The sequence below is a fragment of the Centrocercus urophasianus genome, unplaced genomic scaffold (assembly GCF_019232065.1).
Source record: "Centrocercus urophasianus isolate 14NV4802_14NV808 unplaced genomic scaffold, USGS_Curo_1.0 seq_9, whole genome shotgun sequence".
NCBI lineage: Eukaryota > Metazoa > Chordata > Aves > Galliformes > Phasianidae > Centrocercus > Centrocercus urophasianus.
In genome coordinates, this window is record NW_024885532.1 from 23624726 (window position 1) to 23648594 (window position 23869).

The window sequence follows — 23869 nt, forward strand, 5'->3', positions numbered from 1 at the left end:
TTTCTAAGCACCATTAGCTTAAAAGGCCTGTAAAGCAGTTTTTGTATGGCTGTTACTGCCTCACCAAGATAACTGCTATGACAGCCTACATTGTTTCACAATGATCAGCTACTAAATGCACTTATTTCTGTATCAGCTCTTCAATCCACATCACATACATTCTCCTTTCCTCAGAGGAAAAGAAACAAAAATCTAAAGCCAGAAGTAAACCACAGAAAACAGTAGACTGTAAGGGTTGGAAAAGCAAAGATTCTTGCTAAATGGGAAGCACTGTTGGTCACTAAATGTTGGTCACACAGAGGGGACAAAAAACCTCAAGAGTTTTAGGCAGCTTGTGCATTCCTGAGCACAACTACAGCTGATGTCTTCTCCATGCTGCAGCCTACTCCCTCTCCTTGGCTGACTTACCTTGGGAACCACCACCTTATTACTCAGCACTTTACGACCACAGAGGTTACAAGAAAAAAAAAGATTTAATGCTGAAAGACGTGAAGTTAATTACCCAGTTAATTTAAAGTTGACATTCGCATGTGGCTACAAGCATTTGAGAAGCCTGCCCCACAGACACAACTATTCGTTTTATGCATTTTTGCTTCTTTGTGTTCTACCCCACGGTGGTCCAGCATATGACTCCAGTTATTCACAGACACCAGTATAATTCCCTCCTGCAGTGCAAGGCGGTCTAAATGAAATTCAGCAGTTGTCAACAATGCTAGTTTAGGGCAAGAACTGAAGTACACGTCACATGGTAAGCAATCAAAAACAAGCAGCACATAATTATTCCAACATGAAGTTTTAATGGCCGAATGAAATAATCCAGTCATTAAAAAGTAGACATTGAAGCAGAAAGTAAGTAAATATGAAAGAAACAAAACAAGAAATCTGGAACAAAATCTGAAAATCCTTGTTAGAAAATAAGTAAAAAAGTGAGAAAACAGATGAGCTGCAATGCCAGTATGTTCCAGGCAATGCTCTTTAACAGAAATTAAAGACAAATTAAAGCACCCACCCTTTCAGAAGCATGAATAGGATATGTGGATGGGCACTAATGTATTCCACAGTAGGGCTGCGTGTGCCAATTTGTCTTCTCAGGATGTTGTTAAATATCTGGGAAACATCCTTTTTACCCTGTTAAAGAAGAAAAACAATTCTTCAACTGTAGAAACATGAGCAAATGACCATTCACTATAATCTCTATTTAAAATGGAAATTAAATTTAAACAAAAACAGGCTTGTCTCCTTCTGGGGCTCTCCACAGTCACACCACATCACACTTGTTCTTTCTTCAGTGACAAGATTTCCTCCCTTGAGTGGCTCTTAAGATTACCAACCCCCCCACACACAGACTTGTACCTTTCTTTTCACTAAATGAAAATGTGTGCCCTCCTTATTCTGTTGAGCAACTCCTTGGCTTTCTCATATAGAAACACTAAATTCCAAAAAAGGCAAACAACTTCCTGAGCCAAACGTGCTTTTGCCTTGTGTACTATTGTTCCCCAGCCTCTAAATGTAAGCATCAAGCTAGTACACTAAGTACAACAAAACACAGTCTAGATTTACAAAGCCAAATCTTCCCACTATTTGAATGTCATCTTCACAAATATGAACATAGTTCTGAAAAACAGGATTATATTTAAAACTATACTTATTGTTTCACCATGAGGAATGAAATAACTGTACTGATAAAAAGGCTGTCACACATACCTCAGCTTCAGCTACAACTAATAGGAAAAGGATCCTTAATTTTGTCCTGCTTTTCTCCTGTATCTAGGCCTACACACATCTGTGCTGTCATCTTTTGTCTGTGAATACTTCTTGCACATAACTTTTCAGAAGACCCTTCCAAATTATGTTTTATTCACCTACACAGTTTGCCAGTCCATTGTAAGCAAGTCCTCTTCCTCCCCCACTGCTTTCTCCCATGGCTGCAAGAGACGATGGGAGAAACTAATAGAAGGGAAAGACTGCTGCACTAATGATCAGTAACCAAGGCACTGAGTAAACAGTGGGTCACTACGCACAGGGCAAGCCCAAGCAAAAGGTTACTTATAATCTCTACATGATCATTGATCTGTCTGGAGAGGACAAACATTCCTTGGCGAATAAATGATTGAACATCTTAAGCCAAGGCGCAGACAGTTTCACACAGAGGGAAATTCCCTGGTTTCACCTCTACAAATAAATCATTGCTGAGTAACACAAAATATTCTTTCCTACTAGTTCCAACCCAGCTGGTTTGGAGACTCGGGGACTCAGGGAATTAAACAAGAGGATCAAATCAGACAAGGCCAGTCCATCTGCCTTTGTCTGCAGCACTTTCAACCCCTGGACTCTCTTTCTGTTAAGCTAACTCTTTATAAAGATGCCACATTCTCCTCTTTCTTTACAACACCCATAAACGTATGTCTGGAATCCCATGATCCCCAGTGGCTTTAGCAGTTAATCCAAAATGAAAACAATTCAGAAAGAGAAGAGCTGTTGAAAGAGGAGAGAGAAAAATGGCCAAAAAATAAGCGATTCTCTCTGCTACACCAAATTTTCTATTAGTTACTTAATATTAGGTGTACATTACATCCAATAGCAGCATATTCTCCAGAGACCAGTGATCGTGAGAGAAGTTGGTCTCTCTGGATTCTTTTTAGAAAAATGGAGGCAGGGAGGAAACCAAGGCAGACTTCTCTCATCATCAGACAACCATAAAAATTGTAGGAATACTTCTGCAGTGCTTTTCACTTGGATCTGCAATTTGAGTTTGCCTTATAATGAAATACAACTGGAGCACACGATAAGGCAGCAGAGAGAGAAGGGCAGAACAACAACAAAAAAAAAACCCAAAAGATGCCATCATATAAGTAACAAACTGCATATATATATCTATGCACATATACACACATACATATACACACTGTAATTTTGCTCCTATCTCAAGATAAAGGGAAAACTTCCAATGTCACCAGTCTCCTTTATGGATTTTATAGCTTGTGAACCTTTAGGCTTTACATACAGTTAGTAACATAATTTTTTTAAAACTGACTCTTCTGGAATGCACAATTGCCTCAGTTCTTCAGCGTTCAACAATGAAGTTCACGTTCCAAATTTTCAAAGATAGAGTCTGATCTTGATCTTACTCAAACCCAACTTCAGTGATTCATTTCAGTATTATTAGCAATACTGTATGTATATTGTTTCTTGAGTGACAGAAGCAATAAACCTCCATTTTCAATAGATGCATGACAGAGATATGCAAGGACATGACAACATCCCCTAAGCATGTGTAGGCACCCCATACTTACTGCACTTACTGGCAGATGAAACAAGTGAAATCAGACTCCAGCAAAAGGCAGAGCACAAACTAAGTGGGAGTATTAACCCTGATCTGTCTCCTCTCAATAGCCATTGAGGTTCATCAAGTCTTCAAAGATTTCAAAGATAAGTACAAGTACACCTAAATTAAGCTCAAACTGACCAGTAGGTTCAACAATTTTGGAGACAGGAGGAAGAGAAAGGGAATCAAGACAAAATGAAGTAATTTATATAAAGATTATCACCTTCAGAAATCAGATTTTCAAGTAATTTATTACTTTGATTTCTACCATAACATACAGAGCAGAAAGCTAATTTGCATGTTCATAAGTGATGAAATTGACTGCTTAACAAAGAAACCTAAATGACAACTATGAACAAAAATATAAGAAAATGCAGGCAGAAAAGTTGAAAATCTAACAAGTTTATGGGGATGTGAAGACATCCAGTGTATGTAAAGCAGTATAGTGCTTTACAGCCTTCTTTTTCAAAGTCATTTATTTTCTACTGATTCCTGAATTATATTTTAATAGTTCTACTAAATGAACGAAAAAGCTTTATCATTTACAATAAACCTCAGTATTGTTTGTAATAACATCAATTCAACAACACATTTGATATTTCATTCATTGCTTGCATTTAAAGGTCGGGGATCCAATATCATAGAATCAATCACAGAATGGCTTGGGTTGGAAGGGACCTCAAAGCCCACCCAGTTCCAACCCCTGCAGTGGGCAGTGCCACCCATGGCCCCATCCAACCTGGCCTTGAGCACCTCCAGGGATGGGGCACCCACAGCTTCTCTGGGCAGCTGTGCCAGGGCCTCACTGCCCTCTGAGTAAAGAATTTCTGCCTAACATTGAACCCAAATCCCACCTCTTTTAGTTTAAAGCTATTCCTCCTTATCTTACCACTATCTGTCTGCGTAAAAAAATCAGTCTCCCTCCTGTTTATAAGCTCCCTTTTAAATACTGGAAGAAAACATGGTGACAGATTTTTTTTGTCCTAACAAAAGCAATACAGACTGTAAAGCAACTGAAAAAATCCAGTAGCTTCTCTTCTGACGTATACTTGCTAACACTATCTTCTTCTCTCTCTATTTTCTTAAAAAAAAGCATATAAATATAAAACATGTGTGATTTTTAGGGTAATGGTTTTATGATTTTTTTTTTTTTTTGTACTTAAGACATTTAATAGGGGGAGATGACAACTGAAAAGATCTGAAGAAATTCTAGCGTTAAAGTCTCCTGAATTCAAGATGGCAAGAGTTGAACTCCAGTAACAAGAACGCTTTCAAAAACTAATAGAAAATCTATCAGTCCCTTGAGTACTGGCTTTACTGGGGCCAGGAGGAAGTGGGGACAGAAGCAAACATAAATTCCACCATTCCTCCTTTTCATTCATTTCCAAAATGGAAAGGAAAGGAAAGAAACAACACGTGGCTTCAGTAATGAGAAAAATCTTCCACAAGAAAGAAAATCCCACAAAAGGTGACTTTGAGAGCATCAGGCAGTTTCTTCAGGGAGCCAACATTTAAATTCAGCAGCCACCCAACCCTGCACATTGGGTACTGGCTTCAGACCTAAACTGAAGAGGTTTGATTCTTAGGAACCATGGCTATCAATCCTGGGAAATCCTCAGACAATTCTAATGATTCTTCAGTGCCAGAGAACAGAAGCTGCAAGACTAATAACAGAAGCCCCTGGAGAACTGCATCCCAGCTGGCCTTAGACCACAGCAATACTGTAATGTCCTGTCAGTTATGAAGCTTCTTCCCAGTCCCCACCAGCTAAAGCTCAATTTAAAAGAGTTTATATTTATTCTGAATTGCAGTCATTTGTTTTACCAAAACTGTTTTTCTCCTTAATTATAGGGAACTGCAGTTAATTTAGTTCTGCTAAGTCCTTGACTTCAGAAACAAAACTGGCAATGAGTTCAATGGGCTATATAGTCAAATAATACTTATTTATATTAACTTTTCTGCTTGAAAGAGAACTACATTCATTTCTTCTTTAATCCAAAAAATTAAGTGGGAGCAATCCCATTTACTTTGCCACCTGCTGCCAGTTTTTAATACCTTTTTCAGCACCTTTCTTCTCAACTCAACCACCCTAATTTTTGAAGGTTTTTTTTCATAAGAGATTGTCCGAAGCTTACAATTATTTTCAGTCCTCATCACTGAATCCCTTCTAAATCGGATACATACTTCAGAGGTAGTGGTGGTTTGGGTTCCAAAGAAGTTAAACGCTGTGGCTTGCAAGATCATAAACGCTATTGTCAGCATCATTTCCTATCTTGTCTGGATGCACATTACAACATTTCTTGCATTTAAAAAAATAAAGAAGTAAATTAAAGGTACTGCACTTACTTCCAGTACACAAGCACTGCCACTATCCTGACTGATCTACTACAATTACCTCCTTCAGCACATGAAAAATGGTGCAATTATGAGTCAAGCGCAATAACATTTAGACTTTGAACATATACAGTTTTTATGACAGACAACACTGACATCAGGGAGATAAAAAGGTCTATATACACACTGACCTACCTCAAAATCTATGAGCTGCAGATTGGCAATAAGTGTCACTAGAAGGCCACTGTTGTACAATTCTTGTGCCAGCTGAGCCACTACTTCTGTTGGTGGTTCCTTGTCTGTAGTTCCACACAGAATTTCCTTCATTGCTTGCAGAGATTTTGACACTTCCTCTGACGCCTGTTGACCAACAGATAAGGTTAAAATGAGATGTGAGTTATAATGTCCATGGTTCAAAGGCAAACATCCATTTTTCACAGTGAGGTAGCTCTGCCCTCCCACCCTCCACCCTTTCCATCCTGGATACACAAAGACTCTTTGCAGTAAAGGCCTTATTTGTGTGTGTTTGCTTTAAATCCTACCTGCTCTAGCCATTGGGCTGTGCAGGCGGCAGCTCTTTCTGGGTCAGGGTATATTTAATACACTCACATCCAGCACATAGTGCACATATGAGGCTGACTGGATTTTTTTGTCCAGGCATGAGAAGTAAGTAAAGGAGAGGTCTGAAAGCAGAGATAGTGAAGGTTTCTGAAACTAGGACAGTATTTTACATCTATGCTGCAGAACACTGATTTGAAATGAGTGTTTCATTAGCTTAACAGGAAAAAAAAAATACATGAAGATGCACACAAAAAAAAACACCTCACCATCATTTGTAAAAGCCAACTGGACATGAATGGATGTTCGAATCCAGATCGATAATTTCAATATGCCTCTCACGTAAACCAAAAGGGAAAATGTCGTGCTTCCAAATGTCACCACATCAATCCACGTAACATAACCCCACAGTGCTCAGGAGAGACATCTCTCCAGTGCTGCTGATCACCCCACACTTCAATACTGATTTTATTCACATTAGGACAAAACAAGAAAAAGCCACCTTCACATCACATCAACCTGGATCATTCAAGCATCCATTTTGCACAGCATAAAGGCATGTTCTCTCCCAGTCCATTTGTAGCTATTCACAGTTTTCTGCTAGTTTAGACAGGCCAGCATGAGTGGCATGTAAATTAGTATGACTGTGATAACTTTAACCACAGCAGAAGTCTTTTTGTTCCTTATTGCAGCACAGTAAAAGAGCCTATTTTTATCTCAAATGTTAGTGGTATCTCACTAGAGATATCCCACAGAGTACAGATGGAATTAACAACAGGGGTGCTATCTTGTAAACTAAAGCTCTAAATCTTTATGAGAGCTGAGCAAGTATTTTCATATCGAAGGAAAACTCATACGTTTTTGGCTTTTCACCAGCTCTGCTTGGAAGGGTGTGAATATCTCTGGTGTTCTAGGGTTAGAAAAATTAATACCTTTCCTTTAAAGTATGAGTCTTTCCTAATCCATAGAAAACTGCCTGCAAGACTCAGCTTCACCTTTATTCTCAAAAAAAGAGGGCAAAAAAATAAAGTGCTGAAGGAGAAAGCAAAGACAGAACATGTAATGGTGATGGGCACAATGGCTCCCACAGCTGTATTTCTCTTAACATATCAGCTTTCCCACTCTCCCTCTTTGCTTTTATACATACAATTTATATTTTGTGTTTGACTTCCTCCCTCTATATCCTCCAGATATTCAGTGGTTTGACATTAAATCCTCTAACAAAAGTTATTCCTGGTCAAACATGAGGGCCACTCTTCTACTTCTAACCCTCATAATCAATCTGTAGGAAAAACATAATCCCAAACAGACATGTGAATTAACAGCCACTTCTAGTCTCCTCTTTGACATTTCTCCTTAATCTGATGGCATTTTTAGAATAATACCCTGTGTCAGTGATGGAAACGTGCATGAGATTCAGCAGAAAAAGTCATTCCAAGATCCAAAGATCCAAGATTTGTCCAAAACAAACAACAAAGCCAGACATATTCACTCAATACATGAAAAATAAAAGATAAAAGAAACATAGCTACAGAACTTTTCCTAAGAAGCCAGACAAACTTGAAATATAAGTCTTTGGATTAGTCTACTAACCTTACTGGACTACCTTATGTACAACAGCCTTAGAGATGGAGAACTGGTAGAACAGATAAGATTGCATCACCTTCCTAACTTAAATTATAAATGTGTTCAACCTCCCTTATTTATAAAGTTGTGATTTTGTCAGCACTAATCAAGAGTTTCAACAGTGAAACCTAGAAACTTGATAGACAGGAGATTCTTGGTCTTAAGCTTGCTTTCCTGGTAGAACAAAATCTTGTCATTGCCACTCAATAGGATCATAACACAAAGAAAGTAGTCCACGAAGAAACTGTTTGCTGAAATTCTGTGTGAAAAAATCCTTCCTTATGTCCTCAAGACTTTCTCTCTTTTCTCCAACTTAATATAAACCTGAAGACCAGCTGACTTTGTAGCAGAGATTCACTCTTCATTTCACTGTGGGTAACACTGCTACGTCTGTGCAGAAATATTTCAGTATTTTAGCATTATGAAGCATTTTGATCTTCCTACCCCACAGAGCAAATACTAGATTCTTCCATTTACCTCACTTTGCCAGGTCTAAACGACAATGTCTTTGTTTTATTGAGTCTCTTGGATTGATCTCTACAGGAGGGCCAAAGCGCATACCAATGTTCTTAGGATAGCAATTTAACAGGCTTAAAACAGCTGGGAATGGTGCCTAAACAGTTACATTTTTTCTCTGTATTCCAGAGCTATACAAGACTGTGCAATAAGAAGTGTCTTGTTTTTTTCATTAAGGGATTACAAAGAAATCCTAAAGGTCTTAAAATTCTGTTCTTGAAAAATCTTCCAAACATGGAAGGTTACAACAAAGGTCTTATCTGTTGTCCATGCAGAAAACTGGAACTGTTATTTCTGTAACTACACTGCTTTGGGTTTTCTATATCCAAACAGTAAGCTACCTTATTTGCAACACTGCTTGTGCATGATATAGCAAAACAAAGCAAATCTTCTGCTTCAGAAATAAACAATCCATAAGGGCAGTTTTTGAAAAAAAAAAAAAAAAAACCATTGCAGATCACTGTTTTAACTAGAGTCAGTAACTTCAACCACTTTAATTTCCAGACTTCCAATAGGCTTAATAAAAATTATCTCTAATTAGAAACCTTTCCTTCTTCTAGCTACTTAGATCAATTACATGTTTATCTTAAAAAGGCCATTTGTAACCCAGACCTATTACACTTGTCTAAGAGGCAGACAGGTGAATCTCCTGTTAAACGATGTAGATTCATTACATCTTTTTACTCTCCTTCAAGGAAGACTACAAAAAAACTTAAGGAAAAAAATGTATCAGGCTATGAATTAATTGACAGCCTGAGTTCTTCCACCTGAACTGCAACTTTCAGAGCTTTCAATGGCTTCTCTTGCCTCTGTGCCACCTCTGTTTTACAGACAGGTTGGAGATTGCATACATATGTTCCAGGTCAGAATGGCTTATTCTTATCTTCTATTCATCCAGAGATTCAGAGATTCAACGTAACATTTATGACCAACTGTAATGATAAGAAAAAAAAAAGATCCCATGAATTTTTTCTACCCTTCCAAACCCAGATAGAACACATATGAAAGCAAAATATGCCATTTGACATATGCATAGTGATTAGGAAATTCCCAATTGTCCACAAAACACAGCAAATAGGATCTTAGAGCTTCTATTTGCCTACCTAGCACATTTCCAGGGCAAAAACTGCTTTCCTAACCTGTTGCAGTCTTACACAGCAGCACACAGGAACATGAAGACACCTGACAATGTGATATGAGATATTACCATGTGCCACTCAGTAAGCTTCCAGTATTCCATGACAAAAATCAGAATCAAAAGCGTAAGGCCCCTAGGTTTAGTTCTGTCTCCTTTACTTTACAGCTACGTTAAAAAATACTCTCAATGAATGTATCAAAATAGTTTTTCCTTAATAGTGACACAACTCTCTCTAAATGCAACTCCTAAGAAGAACCATTAGTAGAATTTGAATCCAAAATTGAAATCCTAAGGAACATCTCAACTGACTTATTCTTGGTGCAGTTTCATGCTAAAAGGAACAAATTGTGGATTTCAGCAGAATGTTTTGGAAAACAGAACTCTTAACATTTAGCCAAATATTATGGCCTATTACCCAAGGAGGTTGGCAAGGACAATCTAGCAAAGCAGGCACAATAATTAAACTTCTAAAATGCAGTACGATTACCTGGAAGAGATAGAACTGCCCCACCTGGACATAAATTCCTTTCCCACTATTAATCCTGCACTCAAGACAGAAGCAAAGATTGTAAGATGCTTAAAAATGGAAAAGCAACCAGGAGTGACAAGCTTCAAACACTTGGCACCAGTACCTGATAATATCTGGAGTCTCTCCCACCTCTAGAGCAATAACAGGTCTCAGCAGAACTGGGAGGCTGAAACAGGAAACTTTCCACAAAATCCCTGGGCATGTGAGTTTTGTGCAGTTAGAAGGAAGGGGTGCCAAACCCTTCTTATTTTATTCGCTTGGTTTCAGTGTATAGCAATGAAGTCAAAGGTAATTTTGCAACTGACTTTGGCAGCAGCAGAATTGAGTCCACAGGTATCAGCATTCACAATAGTCACACAAGCATTCTTCCATGAAAATGCACATCCTGTCCTCTGCATGTACTTCATCTTACATAGAGGACCCCAGTTGCTCCAACCGTGCAGGAGCAAGGTGAATAGGGTCTGATAAAGGCTTCATTGGTGCTAAGCAAGAAAGCAAGATTTATTATTAAAAAGAAAATTATGGAAATCCTAAAGACTTTTAATTGCAGCTTTATTAAAATGCTGCTCTCCTGACCCTTCCGAACAGTACTAAATGTGTTACAGCAGACCAAGATGAAACAGAGGTCCGATTACAGTAACCTACCTGAACAAGCAGCTTTGTTGGAATATGTAAGAGAAAGGGGAAGAAGTTAGATGCTTTGAGTTACTTTACATCTACCTTAAGTATAGTTTGAACACCAGTTGAAGATGCTGCAGCCTGTGATTCTGTCTGTCAGAAAAACACTCCACATGAAGCCCGTATCGGCTCTGTCATGGTTTTGGGTTCCATGACAAACTTAAGGTTTGGACCAGGCTCTGCCAAAACCTGCAAATCTTTCAGCCCATCCAGGCCAAGCACAGAGACAGCTTAGGCCAAGCTGCACCCAACCCAACCTCCTTTTGGTATTTTCAATTAAAAGCATGGGGCACTCTGAAAAGCTTTTGTTGCACCATGGGTTCAGAAATGTTACCAAACCTGTAGGCTCCACAGATGGCACTGAGTCACGGGTGCCACACCCCAGCATGTTTGATTAGCAGTAGGAGGGTGATGATCTCAAGGATGTGCCTCGGGGACATATCATGTGCATCCTGAACTGCTTTGTGCTGACCAGACCCCGTGGCTTCAAGGAGACAGGATGTCACTTCCTTTCTTTGTGAGATGGGTCAGGCATCCGTTCCACCAATGTAATTTTACAATATCCATCCACAAAACACACAGTGGTATCACTGGTCATAAACGAACCAGCACAACAACTACATGACACGCTGTGTTTCCTCAGGCTCAATGAATCTCCTGCCCACTGTATTGCTCCTGGGGTTTCTCTTCCATTCTCTCCATTTATGCATATCCTCTGGGAGGTACAAAAGTCTGCACCAGAAAGCAGGAAGAGGTGCTCTGAAGGCTTTCTTTCCTACACTGTTAAAAATTTCCTTTTCTATTCAATTCCTGAATTAGTATTACTCATTAAATATAAGCTAATTTTGGTTCTACACGACTGAGATTAACTTTTATAGAATTCTGTAGTAAAATATAATTAATTGTTCCTCGCCACAGAGCCCACATATGATCCCAGCAACTGCACATGTCACAAGAACCCTCTTATTTATTGTGGATGTTGGCAAGGAGGAGGATGCTTGATAAGGAAGCCTTTAGTTCACTTTCCAGCTGTCTTACTCTACTTAATCCTGTAATTCTTACATCCATTTTTCCAGTGCTGCAGTATCTTCTTTTAAGTAGACATTATTTTTTAAAAATGAGACAGAAAAAGAAGGTGTTAGAGCACTTCAGAAGAAGAGGAACCACGTGTGGTAGCAATTCTCAACCTGTGCTCTATCAGCCTTCAGAACATAGCTTAGAAAATGGCAAGGCTTTAAACTCACATGCACGCAAACAAAACCAAAACATTTCCATAAAATAATAAGGACTTAGCATTCAATCTTAGTCTGTTTTTCTGTTGGAAATGTTTAAAAAGCTTTAAGGCAGCCCTGTACCCACTAATGGTTTTATATATACATACATACACATGTAGAGGAACTGGGTCAAATTCAATCCTTATCTAAGAAAGACAGATGCTAGTGCAGTCAATTTTTCGTCAAAGCCTGAATGGGCCCCATTCTAAGACTAACAAGAAGTACTAAAAAAGAGTGAAAACTTCTGCACATCATGCATCCATGGAACTGTGTCTCACAGAAGATGTACACTTGCCTTTATACCTAAAAGTGACTTCCCTTCATCCTATCTATCAAGCTGTATCTTCTCTCTTCCTGCCATTTATTGAAATTAGTCTTCACTGATTTGTTGTAAAAGTCCCACTACCAGCATGCTGCTTAGTTTGAAAGGAATTGTCATTTTTGTATCACTTAAAAGTAGCCTCTCTGAAGCCCAGATGACTTCTGCTAAATGTTGCAGGAACCTGCATCCAAACTGTCAAATTTGCACTGCCCCAGCTGTCCATTTGCATCTCGTACCTAAGATTCTCAGCTCGGGAAAGGAAATGAGGAAGATCTCCCTCAGGTTTGCAGTTATTCAGGCTTTGTCACTCTTCTCTGCCAACTCTGAGTGTATTAGCAGCTTTTAGCTGTCTCAGCCCACATGTCACATTTGCTGTACTACAATGACAGCTAAACTGTCACAAGATAAACCTTGTTTAAGCATCTGAGGCAAGTTCCAGTTGGAAGGGATTTCACAAGCACACAAAATCAGAGATACTGTCAGGGGTGCTCTTACAAGTCCTGGGAACCTCAATTTTACAACCAGATACAATAGCTGTCCAGTTCACATGACTCATAAGGAGACAGAAATCTGAAAGAAATGAAGGAGTCCTGACCCACAAACATCTACACTCAGTGGCCCACAGGGTCCAAAACTCTTGGGCAGCTCTGGGAAATCAACCATCCGTGGCTCTTGAAGGAGACAGTCCTCTGGACCCTTACATGAAAGTGTAAGACATTTTATCTCCCTTTGGAACACTAATCAGAGGTAAATTTCTATATCTTGCAAGTCTCTGCATAGTGCAATACTGTACTTTATCTTCCCTTGCTTTTTTCATTAAATTTCTATAATCACATGAAGAAACAACGCGTTATTCATTAGTATAGTCTGAGCAAATTTCAAGAACTTCTGCATCAATGAAGGTGCCACCATTACCTTCTCTCCTTCAATTCAAAACACAACCAACATTCAGACACAAGTCTACTGAGCCCACAAAGCCTGTATATTTAAGAGACACGATGGTGACTGCTTCAGCAAGAAATATTCTCCTTACGCATTTTAAACTCATCACTTTCACAGGTACTGAAGATAATTCCACATGATTTACCTTTCTGAACTCAGGACCATTAACCAGGCTTCTTTCTTCAGCAGGCAGGATGGATGGGGCCCTGGGCAACCTGACTTAGCACCAGATCTGGAGGTTGATGGCCCTGCCTGTGGCACAGGGTTTGGAACTGAAGATCCTTGGGGTCCCTTCCAACCCAAGCCATTCTATGATTCTATGATTCTATTTCAGAGCAGCACAATGCAACACTTCAGATGAATGACAGCACTACTTATCTTCTCCTCCAAAGTGAGAAAGGCCCTTTGTGTTTCCTCTGTGTCTGAGTGCAAGGTCCTGATTCAACAAGCCATGTAAGCACATGTGTAAATGCTGTCCAATACAGTGCTGCTTCCTTGACTTTCTGCCTTGATGCTGAAGGGATTGCTTTGTCCTCTTTCCGTCTCTTCCTCAGTAACTCTCATTAACCTCATTTACAACAGCAACAGCCTCCATACAAAAATGATAAACTATGTCAGAGAGTACTGAAATGTAGCCTCCTTCCCTGATAACCTAGAGAAAAATGATGTGTGCACAGCATGGGGGGGAGACATGGACAGCCTCCCATCCTGGCCGTGTGCAGTCACATGCAAAGGCACAACAAGGTGGTAAGGCATGCAGGCTGAAAACAGCGTGGACTTGTGAATTAGGATAGTCCACATCAATATAATTCACAGAATTCACAGTTGAGGAGAGTCTGCCAGATTAGGGTTTTCAGACTTTTTTAAATGGCCTATCTGTATTCCATTCAATCAAATGTAGAATAGGCCACCGTTGTCAGTAAACTCTCAAGCTGTTTCCATCCTAATCAGCTGGGGAAAATCTCCCATATCTTTTGCTTTGCAAGGAAAACATACACCAGCTGTTAGGACTTCAATGAACAATTTACACTGAGTTCTCCAATTTCTAAGAAGTCTGAATTTCTGCTACTTTGTCACTGACACCCAAATAAACAAAACAGCTCAAAGCCAAAAATCCTCAAAACCACAACTTGGAGGAATCATGCTGCAAAGTAAACAAACAACAACAACAACAAAACAAGCCTAGAGTTTCTGCTTTAAATGACTGCTTTAATCAGGTTCTGAAGGATGAAGTCAGGTGGGGAGCACAAACGCTGCTGACTTATTTATTTAAGTTTTAGTTCAAATTCTCTTAGTGCTTTACAGTTAACTGAAGATATTTCAGTTTGAGACATCAAATACCAGAGGCCTCACTGAAATTCATGACTGATATTACATAATTAGCATACTGAGCTTTGAACCAAAAAGTTTCCAGAGAATTTTGGTTGGATGCAATGGCAACTGTGCTTACCTTTTGGTTTAGTTCATTCTAATGCAAACTCCTGCTCAAAGTGGGAGAACCACCATGTGCAAATACAATACTTAGCTGCAAAAGAACTGTTAATTCTGCCACTCAGTTCTAACCTGAAATTAGGATGTTGTTAATTAAAATCATTTTCTATGTTGTTGTGTGACTTCTCAACTAGTTGCCGCAAGAGCGGTGAAAGTAACTCAAGTCAGTGTCACAGAGTTAAAGGAGAACAATAATATTAGCAAAAATCTAGCATTACAATTAGAACATGAAATAGCAGAGCATGTTTAGGAAACATACACCAAAGTTTAGAAAAGCCTGATACAGTGAGACTGCACAGATATGCAAATACAGACAGGTTTGATGCTTTTTATGAACGACATTTATCAGAAGTAAGTTTTGCCCTCTGGGTAGCTACACATTAACTGGCACTCTCATTTGTTTTTCCCTAAGACCAATTAATAGCAGAATAGCTTTTAAATAGTCTTTTATGCTGTTTTGCTAGATTCCTATTAAAAGTAGTAGATCAACCCTCATTTTGGATAAGGCTCCTGGACCTCAACATTTTCTTTCTGACCCCTAGACAAGGAAGAAATTCTTTACTGTGAAGGTGGTGAGAACTGGAACAGTGCCCAGAGAGGCTGTGGATGCCCCTTCCCTGGAAGCATTCAAGGCCAGGCTGGATGGGGCTGTGAGCAACCTGGTCTAGAGGGAGGTGTCCCTGCCTACAGCAGGGGGTTGGAACTAAATGATCTTAAAGGTCCCTTCCAACCTAAACCATTCTATGATTCTATTCTATGATTCTATCTGTTGTCCTTTAGTTAGCAAAAGCCCAGTGATTTTAGTAGAGCTGTTCAAACATAAAGCTACTTACGCGTGCAAGTGCTTATGGAACCAGGGCAGTGAGTGAACACAAATTCACTCTCTTGATTGTGCTGCTTCCCCACCATTAAAACCTTATCAGTCTTCTACAACATTACCTCATACCTTGTCTGTTTTTTTTTCTTGTTTTTCCAATATGGCCATGTTTTCCTTCAGAATTTTCACAATCTCAGCAGGATTTTTGTGCGATTTACTAAACAAAGGCATGGTTTTTTTTCTTCACCTGGATTTCTTCTTTCAGTGTAGAAGAGGAATGCCTAAATCAAATGAGAAAAAATAGTTTTTAAGGTCTCTACAAAAATGCAATAAAAATACAAAAAGACATTATGAACAAGAGAGGGTTATGCCTCAGGCACTGTATTCTACTTCAGCTAAGCACTAGAAATTCTCACATACACTTGATTTGAAGTTCATCAGAAATTGAACAGCCTCTGTCAGTGTGTGGAAAGCAGCAACTCAGCACCTGTACAGAAGCTGGATACTTCCTAAAGCTTCAAACATACACTTCAGTGCCTCAGTTCCATCTATATGCATACATCAAACATTTTATCGACAGTGAGTGCCTTGCAGGTTCCACTAAATTTCTGATGTTGGTTTCACATAAATTTTACCAGTTCTGCTGTGATGCAGAGTAACTAACTTTAGACTCCTGCATGCCAAAAGCATCCTTTGTTTAAAACAGTGCACAAGAAAGACCCAGCTTATCAGCCATCCCTCATCCTTTTCCAGCTGCTTTTCTTTTTTAGTCTAGACGGTCTTGTTATGACTTAGCTAACTCCTTGAGTCTGACAGACTTCAAGAATCCATCAGAGCCTGTGGATCAGATCTCCCTTATGTAAAAACACTGCATGAATTAAACCCAAAACAGAGTATTAGGCCTAAATGTGGACACAAATGTTTTCATGACATTTAAATGAAAGATTGAGCATTTCAGTGAAAATAAGTTTGCTTGTTTAATTTAAGACATTCCTTCTCTGTATGGCTGGAAAGGCAAATACCAAGTCACTGTATTTATACATGAAAGAAACCAAGTAGCTTAGTTTGTGATCCTATAAACCATTAAGTTGCAAACTCCCATGGATTTTACTGAGAGTCTGATACAAAGACCTACTGAAGTCAACAGAAAGACTAAAGATGGGAATGTACTCTTGTTAAGGCAAGTAACATTTTACAGGGAGAGTACTGCACAACTCTGCATCCCAGTTGTACAACACAGAGAGGAAAAAAACAAGAAAAAAAAAAAAAAGAAAAAATGTTGAGTATTTTTCATCTCTTTCCACAACAGAAGACAACCAGCATCACCAACCCTCCGCACACATATTTAACACATTAGCACAACACAAATATATAAACAAATCACTTCCACTTCCCTGTTCCTTCTCAAATCATACAATTAAAAAAAAAAAAAAAAGCTTTATACAAGATGTTTTAAAGGGGAGAATTAAATGAGGGCAATGTATGACATAAAAATCATAATAGCTGTCATATAGTCATGCTTTTCCCCCCATAGTCCCAACCAACACCCCTCATGTTTTGTTGTTACTGCTGAAAAACTTCAGAGTCCCCCAGGAAGTATGATCCCTCTTGTGGCACACATCCCTGTGCTAATAACTCCAAAAGACCCTATGGAACTAATGCCCAGGTTACATATATGTTGTATTATAAATATAAATAGCAATCACATAAGTTGCCAAGGACAAAATTAAAAAGAGAGAGGAATATTTTAAAAAACCAAACCAAACAAAAAAAAGCAGCGATTCAGATTCTGTCCTAACATCTTATTAAAAACATTTCAAAATATTTGCAGATTATCTTTACAAGAACAGTTCCTATGACACAAAGGAAACATTTAAACCAAAAGTTCCTTAATAATGTCAAGAGTAGATGAATTTGTAGATAGCTTCTCACTTGTTGCTAGGTCAATTTTACAGCAATATTTTCACGTTCAAGTTCTGAAAGCTCTCCTCCTTCAGATTTCCACTTACAAGCTCCTCATGGCTTGGTTCAAATTAATTTTCATTTCTGCATTTTTGGCCACATAACCTTCAATACTTGGCTGAGCTCTCAACGAAGGAGTCAAAATGAGCGCTCAGCGCTGCTCCCATGGAGCTCAAAACTGTGATTTTTGGCAGCACCCTCTGACTAGCAACAGAACAGAGTCACACCTCAACTTGCCAACGTGCAAGACTGAATACTGGGTATACTCATGACTAACTCATTTGGGAATGCTCAGCTATACACAAGCACTGGAAAAGGCTGGGCCTCTCATCACTTAGCTTACTTCATCTTGCAGGCAAAGGCAGTATTATACAACACATTTGTTTGAAAGCTGCTCGCAAGCACCAAGCGCCCTGTAACCTCACACATTGTGCAATTAGCTTAGTACTTCAGAACGCACAGAAGGGACCAGTTCTGCATATTTTTATTACCTGTGAAAACAAAGCATGAGGTTGTGAAGATCTGAGAGAGACATTCGGTGATCAAAACCTTAACTGGCAGGATGCATTTTAGAAAAAATACCATCAAGGTGTGGTAGGGTTGCTCAGACTGCCACAGGCATTTTTTCATCTTCCCCTTTTAGAGGTCACTACACAAGGAAAAGCAAAGGGGGGGATAATTTGATTTTTACATTGAAGCAGTCACGAGTGAAAAATTATGAGTCTTAAAAAATAAATCTACTTTCCTAAGTGACATATTGCTGTGAGCTACAGTGCCTCCTCCAAAGAACTCACTTACATAGCTGTCTAGAGTATATTGTATGTAAATAATCATTCATTTTGCTACAGTCCAGTAACTCAGCTAGCACTTTTCCTCTCTACAGTTTGTCTTATCACTGAGATGCCACAGCACTGCTGAGTGATAAGTGAGCATTTCTCTTCACTTCATACCCTACCACTGTTCTGATCACAATGGCAAAAACTGCTGATAATGTGGCAGGAAGGGACTCAAGAGACTGTTTAGCTCATCCTCCTTCTGAGCAGAGACAAGTCTCTGTTTCACTTCATTTATCAGTCTTACACACAAAGCAAAGCATCCACTGTATATGGAAGGAAATATGGAGGGGAAAAAAAAAAAAGGAATAATGGCCATTAAAAGAGTCCCAAGAGAGCATCAGAGACCTCTCTTAGCCTTAGGAAATATTTTTTAACCCATCAGCATCTGGAAATAGACGATCCGTCACCGATACTGGCAACTGCAAGTTACAATTGCATTCAAGATCCTCTTGTTTTTCCCCATTGGAGTGTCCTAGGGGGCATACACTATTCACAGATACAGACAGAAGCAAGAGGTGGTAAAATCACTTTGCCAAGATTTGGAAGTTGTACCACTTAGTCCTAGCACCTACTATTCCATGGGGAACACTGCAAAACAAGACTCCCTTAATTCAGGTTTGTTTCTCCTCAGTGGATTCTCTAGCACCTACAAAAGAATGAGCTCTGGCTAAGGCTGTATCCACAGCTGCAACGCTTCTGCCCTGTCCTCTTTCTATCAGCTCTCTGCTCTTTAACCTTTAACTTGAAGCTTTTTTCTTCAGCAGAAGCACTAATCTGGTTTAAATTCCCTATTCACTTCATGACTTACTTTCACTTTGCTTTTTTCAGAACTCAGTATTTTCAAGATATCTAGCCCTCTGTTAAAGTTGCTTGAAACTGGTTTGTAAGTTCAGAAGTTGCTGTGGGAAGAGAAGTAGGATGAGAGACGGACGGTGTGACTGCGAAAAGCTTTGTTTCTTAAAGCAATCAGTCTGAAAATAATTGAAATACAAAGATGAATGAGAACCAAAAAGAATGCAGTACAGGCTTATCAGAGGTAGCTCATTCTATAATCTCTCATTAATGAAGTGCAAGGCAAAGAAAATACAGCAGATCCCACACGTCTGACATGAAAGGATATAAAATTAAACGTTGAAAAAATAAACTAGCCAAAGAAAAATTACCATGTAAGTGGAGACTGATCCTCTGAGACGGCAAGAGCAATTTTGCAAGAGGACCTTATTTAGAGAGGCACAGGAATTGAGGCCCTACCAAAAAACTCTGATGACTAAATAGGAAGACACCATCAATACCAAAGAGGACTGGAATACCACTGCTGAGAAACCTGACAGCCTGTAGGATTGGAAAAATAAAAATGGAATAAAAAATAAAAGTAGCAAGTGTCAGTCAACATACAACAGAAGGACAGATGAATATCTGCTTCAAGATGTCTATCCTGAGAAGTGACTGGTCACCACATTTGCATTTTACAGGTAAGATAAAGACAAGTACAAATTTGTGATGAATTAAAAAGTAATCTCCAGTAGAAATTCAAAGGCATTCATGCTTTCGTACAAAGTTTTGACGAAACCTCATGTGAAATACCATACACAAGTGATCATCCAAGCCAAATAAAACCAGAGTAAGCTTAGAAGAAAAATACAGGGAAGAAATTATTTCTGCCAAAATAATAATAATAATGTAATATTTGTACACAAGCAAATGGCTGTAAACTGCCAATGAGCAAACTGAAGCTAAAAATGCATAGGTTTCTAACCATTGGAGCTTTGAGATTTTGAAATAACTTACTTCAACAGGCACACTACAGAGCATCTGTTCATAAATTTTTGACACTGTTGTCTGGCAGCAAGGGACAGAGCTGAATGAGCCCCTTTCTTTCCTACTTTCTAGGAAAACATTTTCCATCTAATGGTTATTCAGCAGCATATGTTTTTATAACATCAAAAATGCATTGTAGTCATTTCTGAATTCCTAATAGGGGAAAGCCAACTTATAAAATATCAGTTGGGATGATGTTTCATCAGGACACTTGTGAGAAGCTTACAAGGTGAACCAAAGAAACCTCAGGTGTCTCACCAGCCTGACACTCAGAGCCTTTGACAGCACCTCTCCCATTCACAGGGGAAATGCCCTGGCAGCACCACATAAGGAATTTTGGTTTCCAAAGTCCACAGTTGCCATCAGTACAAACAGAACATTACAGCCTTCAGTGCTGGGGAGTCCAATACTTTCTATGAACCTTACCTGTACGTAAATACTTTAAAGGAGTGCTTGTTTGCGGAGGGGGGGGAAATGTGATTTCATTTTAGATAAGTAAAAGAAACACCAAAAGACAATTTTAAAGCAACACTTTCTACACATCTAGCTGTATCTGTTCAAGTCTGAAAAAAACAGAAGTATTTCACATAGTCCAAAGGAGTAAATTGAATCCAGAGGCACATGAGGTTTACAAGAAGTGAGCTCTAAGGACATCCGGTAGCCTGACAGAGATAACATCCCTTTATACTCAGAACATGCCTTCCCTCAGAGGCCTCCAACTCTGCAAATACTTAATTAAGATGGAAAACACTCTTCCAAAAATGCTGTGTGAATATTGTTACTCCTCTCTCTCTGCAAAGGGAGAAGCTGAAGCACAGAACAATGAGAACGCTTACCCAAGTCCACATTAAAAAAAAAAAAAAGACAAAATAAGTGGCTGTGCCAGGAACACAACCTAGATCATTTAACACTAAAGCCTATGATTTTTTTTTTTACCAGTCTTCAAAATCTCTCTTCTGCCAGTTTATCTGCTCACAAAGGGAATGCCATAGAAAATAAAATCAATGCAACTCGAGCTCTTCGATACAGCTATGAAGCACACTATGAGATCTAGTTGTTTCCAGGCACACTCCCCAAGTTCTTTGCTCTTTATCGTATACCTTCTTAAAACATTACAGCACAGCTGATCTTGTAGGAAAATGAAGGAAAAATGCAGGCAGCAACACCACTCTACTCATCAACCAATCCCACTATAATGTGGCTCAGTTCAGTAGTTCAAAAACAAACACCTCCTGCCCACAAAGGCAAGAATGAGAGCATGTGATCCCATCAGTGCATTCTTCTCAGATGTTCCTCTGGACAAGCAATTTGCTATCCAACAATGAATGAGTGAATAATTTCCCTCCCCTCTAGTGTCTCACATTGCCCTTTTCTTAGTTCCTAACTTTCAACTACTTATTTATCAGAATAAAAAGCATTTCAGTAAGTTAGTATGAGTGAGACCTTCTTCTTTGGAAATAAAGGCTTTCATTTTCCATTCATATCAATGTGCCTTGAAGCCATATATTTTAGGCCCAAATTAGCACACTTGCTTGGTAATTTTGCCCAGTCAGTCTCTGTATAATGAAAGAGATACTTTATTCTCCCTTCATGTCTCCCTCCAACAATATTTCTGAAGGTTGTTGCAATTAGAGTCAGGAACTCAAACCAGGAAACAGAAGACTTCTGATCACCTTGACAAGTCTGCACAGTCCTCTCACATGATCCCTGCTACATTTGGCAGGCATAAGGAAACAGACCTACACAAGTAACTTCTCTTGAAAATCCTCAACAAGTTTGTTTTTTTTTTTTGCAAAGGACACTGCAGGTCAGAGAATGGATTAAAAGACAAGAGGACAGTTAGGAGGATAGGCTGAATTAATGCTACCTGCTTTCAACAAAATTATTCTGAAAATGCAGACATTTGAATGAGCCTTATTCTGTTGGTTACTTGCTGCATTTCCAGTCTTGAAAGTTCCTGCCTGGTACAAGGGTGAATGAAACTTTATCTGAAACACACAAAAACTTGCAGTAACGCCATTCAGAGGGACCTAATGAGGTTCAACACAGCAAAGCTGAAGGTTTTGCACTTGGGCCGGAGGAATCCCAGGCATACAGACTGGAAGGAGCATTCCTTGAGAGCAGCCCTGCAGAGAAGGACCTGAGGGTCCTGATGGATGAAAAACTCAACATGAGCCAGCAGTGTGCTCTTGCAGCTCGGAAGGTAAATGGTATCCTGGACTCCATCAGAAGAAGGGTGGCCAGCAGGGACAGGGAGTTGATTGTCCCTCCCTGCCCTGCTCTTGTGAGGCCCCATCTGGAATACTGTGTCCAGGACTGGAGCCCCCAATACAAGAAAGACAGAGAGCTGTTGGAGAGGGTCCAAAAGAGAGCCATGAAGATGATTGGAGTACCTCCCCTATGAAGACAGGCTGAGGAAGCTGGGCTTGTTCAGCCTGGAGAGGAAAAGGCTGTGGGGTGACCTCATTGCAGCCTTCCAGTACCTAAAGGGAGCCTACAAACAGGAGGGGAATCAACTCTTGACAAGGGTAGATACCAGCAGAACAAGGGGAAATGGTTTCAAGTAGAGGGAGGGAAGATCTAGGTTGGATGTCAGGAGTAAGTTCTTTACAGAGAGAGTGGTGAGGTGCTGGAACAGGCTGCCCAAAGAGGTTGTGGATGCCCCGTCCCTGGAGGTGTTCACGGCAAGGCTGGATGGGCTCTGGGCAGCCTGGTCTGGTGCTAAATGTGGAGGTTGGAGGCCCTGCCTGTGGTGGGAGAGTTGGAGCTTGATGATCCTTGAGGTCCCTTCAACCCAGGCCATTCTGTGATTCTGTAATGCTTACTACTTCTGCCACAAACACCTTTTTTTAACAGATGGTAAGCATTGTAAAGATCATAGAGGATAGCTAGACAGGTCTGCCCTTAATGTGCCTAACCGTATAGAATAATCATAGAATAATATCAGTAATATCACGTAGTTGTTCAGTAGTATGAAACTGAAGGTTCTCATGGTGATGCTCCACTGCAATGCTGTGATACAGCTCTGCAGAAGCAATCAAAGAAAGCAGAATTTAATTTTCAGTTGAATATTTGAATGCCCATTCAATGAAGAACAAAAAAAACCACAATACAGTCTTTCAAACACTGAATGGCTGTCAGGTCATTGAGGCTGCAGTTTGATAAGCCTTTTGTTCCATGACAGTGCCATGCTACTCCATGCCTACTCACAGCTTTACACCACCACCTCTCCTGGACTGGTGTTGCTGTTTGCTGGGCCACGTGGTGAGGGAACATGCCAGGGAACAAAAAATAGCCTGGTGTGGAAAAAAAAAAAGTCAGAATGGGTTTCCAGTCACTTTCTCCACAGTCTTACAAGGACTTCAGTCAGGACAAGAGGGGAAAATGGGGACAGAAGGGGTACAGGTGGACAGAGGTGCTGAAGCAGCCACTGTAGCTCAGATGTTCATCAGCCAAACTTTTCGAGTTTTTGACTTTGCTGACTAGTGTCCTTTTATTGCAACAAATTTTGTGCTAACAGACATATTATTATAAAATATTTGTTATAAAATAATGCTTTTGCACACCTATGCCAGGTAACATCCAGGTTCTAAAACCATGCAAAAACTGCATCCACACTCATACCCTCAGCCATTCTTGTATCACACAGACCCTCCCACTCATGCTAACAGGCATGATCAGAATTATCAGGTTATTATTTTAC

At 39.6% G+C, this 23869-nt stretch overlaps 1 protein-coding gene across 7 annotated transcripts in view; it reads right to left on the minus strand.

Moving 5' to 3' along the window:
• Positions 1–23869, minus strand: part of CAB39L (calcium binding protein 39 like) — a 55851-nt gene that overhangs the window by 12348 nt on the left and 19634 nt on the right. For 3 of the 7 annotated variants that reach the window (XM_042839083.1, XM_042839078.1, XM_042839077.1), the window contains 3 exons: positions 15680–15831; positions 5855–6019; positions 1010–1128 (listed from right to left, as the gene is read on the minus strand). In XM_042839083.1, coding sequence (XP_042695017.1) covers positions 1010–1128; positions 5855–6019; positions 15680–15781 — 386 coding nt within the window. In that variant the 5' untranslated portion in view covers positions 15782–15831. Of the gene's footprint in view, positions 1–1009; positions 1129–5854; positions 6020–6486; positions 6510–15679; positions 15832–18003; positions 18162–23376; positions 23463–23869 lie in introns of those variants that run through there. The other 4 variants (XM_042839079.1, XM_042839081.1, XM_042839080.1 and 1 more) reach the window with 4 other exon arrangements.